We start from the raw sequence: 11236 nt of genomic DNA, 5'->3' as shown, positions 1-11236 counted from the left end.
ACTTTACCAATAAACAAGCATTATTAACGTGTATGAGTATTAGGAATTATAGATAAACAGATTATATAGCAATGCTACCCACTACTACAGGTTTCCAGATCCCCATTCTCATCTGAGCAAATTATTCTATCGGTTATTAATGTTAACCGTTGACTATGTCACAACTAAATGACTGATTTAATTATTTGTCTTTTTTAATTATTTAATTATTCACATACACATCTACAGTGTGTAAACGGTCAAAATATTTATAAATAATAAATTGACTTAATCGTATAAGGTTTTTCTTTTGTATGAGTGATGAAGCACAGAGAAAGAAGAAGCAGAATAAGGACAAGAACTATTTCACATAAAACAAACTTTTTACAAAATTAATAATTTTGAAATCCACATTACCTGAACCTGTTGAGCCTAACAATATAATGTTGCTTTTTTCCAATTTTAATGGACGATCAAAATCATCTTTAAGAATCTGTGAAACACGACAACGTTTTTCTCGATCATCCTTTATATCAGATAAATTTTCTGAAGTCATTGAGAATGAAAATGAACTTGTTGAACTGTTTCCACTTTTTAATGAACTTAGTAAACCATTGCGTGACAAATTAATTAATTCTAAAAATAAGTAGAATATGAGTATATTGAGTTTAAGAAGATCAACATAGAATGTAGTAATAATAATCATCAGCATTTAATGAGTTCATTAAGTACAAATCAGAATGATTGTATATGGTACAAAATGGTTATTTGATCAAAAATAAAATACAACAACAAACAAGAATGGTCGGTTGTTCAAAAACCGAAGTGGAATAAGTTAATGAGATTATTACTAATTCTTACAGGGACTAGCAAATTTTTCAGAAGCTTCTGTAATATTGTACACACACGTGTGATGAGTTCTAACTTTTGGACGAACCTTCATAACTCAGACAGCATGTGACCAGTGATTCATTCCCACCATCCTAAGAACTATCCTTTCCATAATAAACTGTGGTCTTCACCATATATACCTCTTACATCTATGTCCTTGCAAATCTACGCTTATGTGTCTTATGCGTGTTTGTTTGCCTATACATCTATTATTTTAGTCAGTCACAACGTAGAACTTCATACTACGTACGCCAGTTCGATTTGCCATACCACATTAGCACAGAAATGAAGTTGTCGACTTAAATCTTATAGTGATAGGGGTAACTCCGCCTGTAGCCCCTCCGGGGGCTACTGCCGGTCACAAGCCCCGATAAAGGAGGAAGGTTGGGCATGGGGTTAGCGACCCCATCCCGTAGAATACTAAATCGCTAAAAAACGCTAACGAGGAAAAATAATTCAAACCATTTAAACCCTGCACTGGTAGTCAGGTCTTCATTTAGAAGAGTTATGACGCCTCGTCATGAAAGCTGAGTTCCTTCGGAAGTCACGAGACCGATGCCCTTTCTAACAACCAGAGCGACAATTTTTATAGGTACATGGAATGTCCGGACAATGTGTGGGACCGGAAGAGTCTTCTAAATTGCTGCAGAAATGAGAAAATACAACCTGGAGGTGCTTGGAATCAGTGAAACACATTGGACACAGGTTGGACAACAACGACTAGCTTCAAGGGAACTTCTGTTATACTCAGGTTATGAAGAAGAAAATGCCCCACATACACAAGGAGTGGCATTGATGCTGTCCAAACAAGCACAAAATGCACTTATAGCATGGGAATCTCATGGACCAAGGATCACCAAAGCCTCCTTCCTAACAAAGAAAGAGGGCATTACAATGAACGTCATCCAATGCTATGCGCCTACCAACGACTACAATGAAGACGTTAAAGATCAATTCTACGGCAGGCTGCAGTCGATCGTCGACAAGTGCCCAACAAAGGACTTGACCATTCTGATGGGAGATTTAAATGCAAAGGTTGGAATGGACAACACTGGATACGAATACGTAATGGGACGTCATGGACTGACTGGGAGAAAGGAACGAAAATGGGGAGAGATTTGCAAACCTATGTGCCTTCAATAAACTGGTCATAGGCAGCACAATATTACCAGACAAACGCATTCACAAAGCCGCATGAACTTCACTACACACTACACAGAACCAAATCGACCATATCTGCATCAACAAAAAGTTCAAGAGGACGATGGAGAATGTGAGAACCAGAAGAGGAGCTGATATAGCATCAGATCATTACTTGCTGGTCGCCAAGATGAAGTGAAACTCAAGAAGTACTGGACGACGGGGCGGACAACATCACAAAAGTTTAATACGGCTTTTCTTCGAGATACTGACAAACTCAACAAATTCAAGATAGCCTTCTACAACAAGTTCGTTTGCAATGGCGAAGGTGCATCCACTCTTTGTGTTCTACCAAATTCTAATCTTCCGAATTCTTCATGTCCCTCTCTTTTTTATCCTTCCAAATTTATTTCACTGGATTATACTCCCTGAATAACATCTTCAAACCCTAAACCTCCCGATTACTGCTTATAATCTTACTACATCTACCATTATGAGATTTAAATCGACAACTGCATCTCTGTGCTAATGTGGTATGGCAAATCGAACTGATGTACGTAGTACGAAATACTACGTTGTGACTGACTAAAATAATAAATGTATAGGCAAACAAACACGCATATTATTTTAACCAATAGCTACCTCCTTGTCACACCATGGTATAATCTATTTTCAGCCACATTAACGCTTATTATGAGTAATATTTTGAGTAGAAACCTTCGCCTTGTGTTTCTTATCCCTTCATCCGTCCACCGAAATAAATAAATGAAACACAAAAATCCAAAACAAATATCCGATACACGCGTTGCTCTTAACGGGATTTGTCAACAGAACATATACGATGTAAGTAGGTTCCATATTTCTCCTACATCATTAACGATTCGATCATATCGAAGTCAGACCGCGTGCTTTAGAAATCCAGTTATTTAAAACTAGAAATTAAACGTACCGCATATTTAGGGTCAATCACTATTAATAATTAATTTACCAATGGAGAGAATGTAACAATAATAATTACTACCATTGTTATTATTATAATGATGCTAGTAGCAACTCTTATCAATTAACCAGGTGTAATTTCCTTGTTTGCGACAAACTATTTTATCGTCTGGAATTCTTTAATACACAATGTTATAATTAGTAGACTTGTTAACATGGCCACTGTTAAGGGAGATGTGCTGACATCATTGGTCTTGTTTATTTGTCCAAACATTTGGTTTTCTAGCTCCAGCATCTCCATATTGTGGTTTTGCTCGTGGTTTATATTGCATCTGAGTGTACACCTTGTGGTTGGATTTCATAATCATTGAGAATATCAAACGAGAGTACGCACAATGTTTATCCCTATTAGTGTTATCTAGACAGTTGTGACAAACAACGTGCCAATATTGTTTTACCAATGAATATACTTTCTGTAATTGTTGAATAAACGGATTCCCATGTCATCGTTCGTTCACTAGTTCTGGTTTGGAAGTTGAGGATAGTTAAGTGAATTGTATTTCACTCTCGATCTGAACGTGAATACTCCAACCGCGACAAACTCTATGTCTCAAGAAATTAAAAGCACTCTTTTAAAAACGAAATCGTAAGTGTTTATAATCACTTTAAAATAGAAATAAAGAATACGGACAACTTTCACAAACACAAGTCAAATATTCATACCTGATACAGGGGGTTGACTTAAACTACCCTGATAATTTACAGATGTACAAGAACGTGTACCCGAAAATTCATTTGGGGAATAATGATTATTTACAGTATGTTTGGTTTCATTTGTTCCTGAGTTTAAACTATTTGAATTAAATCCATTATCTTCCGAAGTAGCCAGTGACCGATTATACTGTATACGGTTGTAATGAGCATATACTTGAACGGCAAGAATCTTTTTGGCTTTATCTTGACCTACTACATAGCGATCTAAGTATTGATGTATCTAATATAAATCGGAGTAAAGAGAACATTTCCAATGACAATAATCAGATACATGGAACAAATACATTAAATGACTTATTTGAAGCGGTAATAATGGTGAAAAAATCTACTCGATTCACTGGTCTGGCTTTACTTCACTACTAGAAAGCTCATATTCCTTTTCCTCCTACAAATTGTGCTTAGTTGAGACTGGATTGAGAAAAAAAACTATGCAGCGCCTGCAACTCACCAATAGAGCTCAATTTAGGTTAATTATATTTGTCACTAATAAGGCACAATAGATTCAAGACCTTATAATTAGGAACAATTTACAGACGTCAAATATTCCATATTAGATCATCTTATCAAATCAAATTAATGATATACAATATCATTTTTAAGCGAACCAAGATTCAAACACGAAATGTTTAAAATAATGTATAACTTCATGAATACGATCAATAAGGATGAATTGCCTTTTATCAAAGCATAATGTTTTCCATCTCACATTCTCTAGAACTACATATATAAAAATGAAAGAATTTCAACCATTTTTTAACCTTGAGTAAACAGAACGAATATATGGAACAAGGTTTTATAATTATGTAAACAGTAACTAGCATTGTATGATAAAATTGTTAATGTGCATAATCTATACTGAATAGGACAATAAAATTCACTGGATGAAAGTTCATTCCATTTAGATCAGTAACATGAGCTGGTGCTAAATTAATCACGATGGCACAGAAAATATATTTATTATTTACAATCTATGAATTTTTGTTTCGATTATAATCTTACAAAAGATTTACTTTGAAAAAATCAGGTGACTGGTGGTTAATCAACATTTCTAAGGCTAATATCCATGTATAGAGAGAAAAACAATACGAACAGCCTAACTGATAACAAAGAAAAAATAAACGGACAAATAAAACCACTTAAGGTTTACAACTGTTGATTTTTAACATCTCAGTGGCTCTGATTAACCTAGAAAACACACCGCTCAATATAGTTCTATAAGAATTTGCATTCTATATTTCGGTAAACCGTGACTGGGTGAGGTCACTTGCTGTTACAGATTTCCAATTTTATTGACTGATTTACTCTTTTCCTCTCGAACTTTATAACATCTAAAGAAGATATAAAGCATGCCACAATTTCCACTAAAAGTAAATAACCCTTTGAAAGCCTGTGATATTTAATAAACAAGCCTTGCAGTGTCGCACTCAGATTTTGTTAGGCATCAGGCAATAAACATACTCAATCAATAATTATTATTTATAAACGTGTCAGAGAGTATTACTATATGATTATGAAACGCATGCACCTAACATTTGCATGCTCTCAGGATATTTATAAACTGTACATTAAATAGCCACCGTCGGTACTGTTATAAGAATTATGAATGGTAACTTTTGAGAACTATTTATGGACCAATATGATACATATATTTTTATCGTATAATTGTTAAACAACTAAACTATTCATATTCATGTTCCTCACATTATAAGCTTTATTTTGACCCATAGACTTTTACAATACGATTCACCATTCTTGAGTTATGCTCTGTCTATCAATTACTGTCTCCCACATTCACAGCCATATTTAGCCAAATCTTGTTTAAATGTTGTTTTCCTATTTTATGGTATGATGTGATCTGTCTGTTTGGTACATAAACCCAGTATGCTTGAAATAAATGATTCATACCGCAGAGGCTGTTATTGGTATTCTGAACTTAACTGGCTGGGCTAGGCAGAAAGCAGGACCGACAAGTACTCTAGACTGCTCGTACGGGTTTTAAGCGTCATTGCCCCGATCGATAAATCGCTGCTCTCTAATTGGCGGTATAATCACGTCATACATTAACAGGACATCCAAGCAGGTCACAAGTCATAACAGGCAGACAGCACAATTTCAGTAACCGTAACCTATTAGATCCACAGATGGTCTGGGAAAAATACCTGTACCATTACTGACCGTAAGTTAAGTTACAGAGCAATGAAATTTATCTCACGGAATAATCATACAGTAAAAGAGCTCAAGAATGTGTTTAATTACTACTTCAACCTCCTACACTTGTCAAACGCAACAACATTAGAATTATCAAATGAATATTTGCGGAAAGTGACTGCTAACATTGGATGAATGACGAAATATTCTGATTATCATCGGGAAACCGATTCAACTTCATTGTTTAATTTTAAGGTGATTTGATTTACGCTAAGAAAGTTCTGCTGTTAATGGTTGGGGTGCTTAAGCAGTGTACATTTGAAACTTAGAACACATATTCTCTCGAGATCGCAGACATACACCATGCTGATGTGCCAACAAGCGTGGGCCATGAATGACTCATATCTGCCGAGAAATATATGGTTATTATGCTGAAACTCTCATCATCTCTAGCTCTAACCACTTAACGATTTTATTCTTATCAGAAGGGGTTTTGTGGAAATTTTAGTAATTTTATACTTGAATTCATGAGTTAATTGAAGGTAGACCGCCATGGAAAACCTGGAAGCACTCGACGGCCGTTTCGTCCTATTGTGGGACTCCTCAGCGGTGCACACCCACGACCCATAGTTCTAATGAGAAGCAGTGACCAGTGGAGTTTAACAAGGTCTGTTGTGAGATAGTAACTCACTGAAGACAATGGCGGACAGTTGCTCAATTTCGTGGATCGGTTGAACTTAGGCATTAACACCGTTGGATGCCAGCTCAGTGGTCTAGAAGTTAAGCGCTCGCGTGCGAGACTGGTAGGTCCTGGGTTCGAATCTCGCGAGGCGGGGCCGGGGATGCGCACTGCTGAGGAGTCACACAACAGGACGAAACGGCCGTCCAGTGCTTTCAGATCTTATTCTTATTTGGACTACAGGAGTCAGTCGGATAGAAATAAGTAATCCTACTAATCCATCAGTTTATTATATCATCCTCACCTACACTCGGGTTTGTACATGTTTAGATTTATTGAGGCTTCTACTTAACTTATTTAAGTCTCTTTTGTGTCAGCAGCAACTGCACTATTATTATTCCCAGGCTTGTATGATCATGTATGATTTGGAATAAGTTACAGCCCCCACATATGTTCATCTTACTAGCATAGATGTCAGTCACTTAAAACGCGTGATGACTCATTTGTATGCTTATAAATCTGTGCATTTTAATTCCTGTTCATTCATTCATATTCGTATTCGCATTCCCATCGTGTGCTTGATGGTCGTTTGTTCCGTGGTGAGCAAAAATAAGCTGTAGTTATCGCTTAGCACTGCTTCTGAAATGTAAACACTGCTGGGAAATTATCATGATGACAGTTATCAGGACGAGTGACATACGAAGTATAGGAATCATCTCGAAGATATTCTACTACAATATATCTTAAAAATAGCGCCGCAGACATAAAGAACTGTAAATACGAAATTATTAATTAAAAGAGTAAACAAGGTAATAAAAAGACTACATATTTGCACAAAGAATGACTTGCCTCCTTAGGACTAAGGAGCGAAAGAGGCCGACTTTCGTCCACATTGCTAAATGATGGGAGATCATTCTTATCTGTTAATTCGTAGAGTTGTTCACATGCTTCACACTCCATAAAACGTGATATATCTGTAAAAGTGGATATAATTGATTATGAAGTTGGTAAAATCATTTATAATTGTTTACGAAACTGGTTACTCATGGTGCATAACGAACACCCATAGTAAATAATCAGTAAGACTAAGTATAGCTTAGTGAAACTCAATAACTATATACCAATTTATGTAATTGAGTCCCAAGCCATATTTTCTTTGGTGTTTGGTGATACTACCCAATCCCAAAGACTTGCTTATTTTTACTCTTCTACAAACACTGAATAGATAGTTTACATTGGTATAAATAAACTACAAAGTAAGTCCCTTTAAACATACTGATAAAATACTTCGGTATACAAAAATTCTAATAAGTATACACGTTGGCAAACCTTACCCTTTAAGTGCCAACAAACGATTTCAGACGACCAGTAATAACCCCTATATTTAAACGTTATGTTTCTTGACACAACAATAAAGTACATTCTCAAACACCTGATAAGAAGCATATTTACCATGAGACCGGAATTAACACAGAACAGATGTTAAAAACCTTACTGCTATGTTATATTGAAATTAAGGATTAAACTGAAGCAAGTAGTAGAAAAAAACGGAAATGAAGGGCGCTTAAATGTTCTCAGAGGATTATAAAGAGATTAGAATTTAGAGTATCATAGTAAAAACACGACCCTTTAAGGGATCTTAAACAGTCATACGTGGATGATTTGGGTCATCACTAACTTTAGAATTGTTTCATAGTATATACAAGTTTACAACCAGATAGGAATTAATTTTAGCCTTTTTGTCCCCAATCGGTTAGTGATAATCAATACAGGACCTGGTACAGATGCTCATCAGTCCAAGTTGTTACATCACATTAGAACAAAGAGAGGAAATGAACAAGACGCATGTCAAAGAAGTTTAAACAATGGGAGCACCAAAGATACTAAACGAAGACTGAGCATAAGGAATATGGCTTTGGAAGTCTCTCATACAAATTATTTTACATTGTTCAAGTTTCGCCAAGTGATTCGACAGCTGGATAGGGGATATTTAATGCGAATTATGAAAAGCAATTACCAAAAAAGAAGCTGTTGTGCACAGTATTGGTTACCTTGTTGCTAGTGACTGACACATGAGTGAATATCGTTCAGTATGGCTTCTTTCGTGTCCTTATAGATTAACGTAATCACTTTTTACTACTACTTGGCATTCATATTGCTTTACCGATATAATGTAATTTAGACTGGTAAAAATGCGTTTTACGTTCCATGCTACTTATGAATGGCATTGTTTTTTTATATTTTATTTTTCATGATTAAAAAGTGTAAGAACTCTAATCAATATATTATTAGGAAGTATCCTAGATTCGGTTACCTTTCTATTATGCTACACTTCAATGGTTACCACTAATATTTCGCCTTTCAATCTAAACGCAAAATACAATTTTGTATCCCCGTACTTGTAAGTGGTAATGGTCAGAGTCAAAATAGTTGCAATTAAAACATAACTATGGTGAGAAGGCCTTTTTAAGTGAAAATAACCAGATTTAAACAACCAACTTGAAAACATTGGTTTAAATAAATCATCGACATTAAACGATTACATGATGTTGTTGGATCAAGAGATTTCAAAGGACCACCACATTTGTTACACCTGATGAAAGAGCCGGTGCCATTTCCAGAGCCTCCTCCTCCAGCACCACCAGAACGTTCCTTAGAACCGATAATATGATGGCTCACATTGGCGGAGTTGAGGGAACCACCGCCTTCTAAAGGTCCCCCTGGATTTTGACTTTTATCTAATAAATATAAAGACAAGAACGAACAACTAGAGGCAAAAACGAAACATAGTAATTTTCTTTAACAAGAAATATGCTATGTATGGATTCACTTACCTTAGCTCTGTTTTCTTGACATCACCGCTAATCAAGTTACTAACTGCATTATTTTACTAATTTACAAGTCATTACTCCCCATATAACTATGTCTAAGAACCAAACAGTCAAACAGAAAGAAACAGAGAAATGTCATCGATACATGAAGTTCGAGGGTCGACCACCCGACCGGCCAATAATAACAGCTCTTTGGAAACGTATCACTAAACGTTATTCTGCCCAGTTTTCCAAAGGATTACAGAAGTCAGACAAAAGCACACTCTTCGAACATCTAATCAATTCTGATCATTTCGCTTTACCATACGCCTCCTTTAAAATCATACATAGTTAGAAGAGTTGGCTCGATAGGAATAAAAAGGAAAAACGTGTGTACATAAGAAGCTATTGCTATCCATTGTTTCAAGCCTAGCTTTTGCGTAAAATAACAGTGTATTCAGCCCCTCGTTCTCCCATGGTTTTAAACTTCCCCTCTACCAAAATCTATCGGTTTCTATCTTCACTTTATTATTTCCACTCCTTCCAATTATTTCCAAAACTAATACTTAAGAACTATTATAACTTTTAATTATCCCATTTTTTTATAGCTATCAAGTGGACAACTATCTTCAGTCAGTCAATCAGTCATCTACAACGAAGGATCAGGCGCATGTATGCATCGGTCCAAGTTGCCATACCTCATTAGCACAACAAGATGAACATCGAATTCATAGAAATAGTTACTTCAATGACAGTAATATATAAAAGAAAGATTGCATATAAGGATATAATACAGGAAGAAAGATATGAAACAATTTTAATCTCACAGTCGAAAGGAAGACAGAGAGTGTAAACATGTACGCCATTGTGATCCATTCTGAGCCATATCACACAGAGTCTCCAACCATTGGTTACGATAGTCATGCGGACCCCAACCAAGTAGTCTGCATCTACCAACATGGCTCAGACTAGAAGTTAGTGACTTTAAGCACTGATGCCAAGTTTTGGTTTGACCGCTCCTAACTCTCTTCCAACCATCCCCAATACTAGTCAGCATTGCGCGTCGTGGTAATCGGTGTTCAGGAATACGTAACACGTGGCCCGACCACCTCAGTCAGTGAAGATTCACAACTTCACCAACTGATTTACCATCATTCGCTAATACCCTGTGCCTAACCTCACTATTACTTACCTGGTGATCCCAGCCGATGCGTGACGAGTCTGAACAGTTGTCTGATGTTACCTATTGCCGCTGCCTTTTCTATCTCTCTTGCTTTCACTAACCACCACTGTTCGCGATCATTGCGTAGGCTTCTTGTTAGTCTGTATTCAAGGTGACTCCGCTCTTCGTCATGTTCAGAGCCTTATGGGATGAGTTTTCGAGCATCTATCAGTGCGGTAGGTGCTGCTGAGATCCAGTGTTTCTCCGTAACCTTATGGTTTACCTTACTAGCAGATATCACTGCTGTTTCCACAGCTTTTCAGATATCATTCCAAGTTGTCTTGGGGCGGGCATCACTTACGTGGCTACCTGTTTTTCTAGTTGTTCCTGAAATATATTCTTAGCTTGGCTATCATTAAATAGAACGCTAGGAGGTTTCCTTGCAGCGTCTTTCCTAAGTCCAGTAAGACGCAGACTAATACGCGTTCTCAGTAGAGCATTATCTGAATCTAAGCATATGCTCCAGAACGAGCGACAGTCTTCTATCGAGTCCCTCCATCGGTGGTTGGTAGCGGTGTGATCTATTTGTGTCAAACGTTGGGACGAATTCGGGGGTCGCCATGTCAAACGATGTTTTTCCCTATGCTTAAAGTTAGTACTTGGTTGTATTCAAAATGTTAATATTTGACTGTTTTCATGTATTGTTTTAGTTTG

General features: G+C 36.6%; 1 protein-coding gene across 1 annotated transcript in view; it reads right to left on the bottom strand.

Annotated features, from left to right (window-relative positions):
- Nucleotides 1-340: 340 nt before the first annotated feature.
- Nucleotides 341-11236, bottom strand: part of Smp_063490 (putative hsl and clp protease) — a gene marked incomplete at both ends in the record, with an annotated part of 13646 nt that continues 2750 nt past the window's right edge. Inside the window, 4 exons of the mRNA XM_018799394.1 lie at nucleotides 341-615; nucleotides 3673-3943; nucleotides 7376-7524; nucleotides 9094-9288. Of these exons, the coding sequence (XP_018651187.1) occupies nucleotides 341-615; nucleotides 3673-3943; nucleotides 7376-7524; nucleotides 9094-9288 (890 nt within the window). The remainder of the gene's footprint in view (nucleotides 616-3672; nucleotides 3944-7375; nucleotides 7525-9093; nucleotides 9289-11236) is intronic.

The sequence above is a fragment of the Schistosoma mansoni genome, chromosome 3, assembly GCF_000237925.1.
Source record: "Schistosoma mansoni strain Puerto Rico chromosome 3, complete genome".
NCBI lineage: Eukaryota > Metazoa > Platyhelminthes > Trematoda > Strigeidida > Schistosomatidae > Schistosoma > Schistosoma mansoni.
Note: the sequence above shows the minus strand (reverse complement) of the source record. Positions and strands in the feature narration are given on the sequence as shown.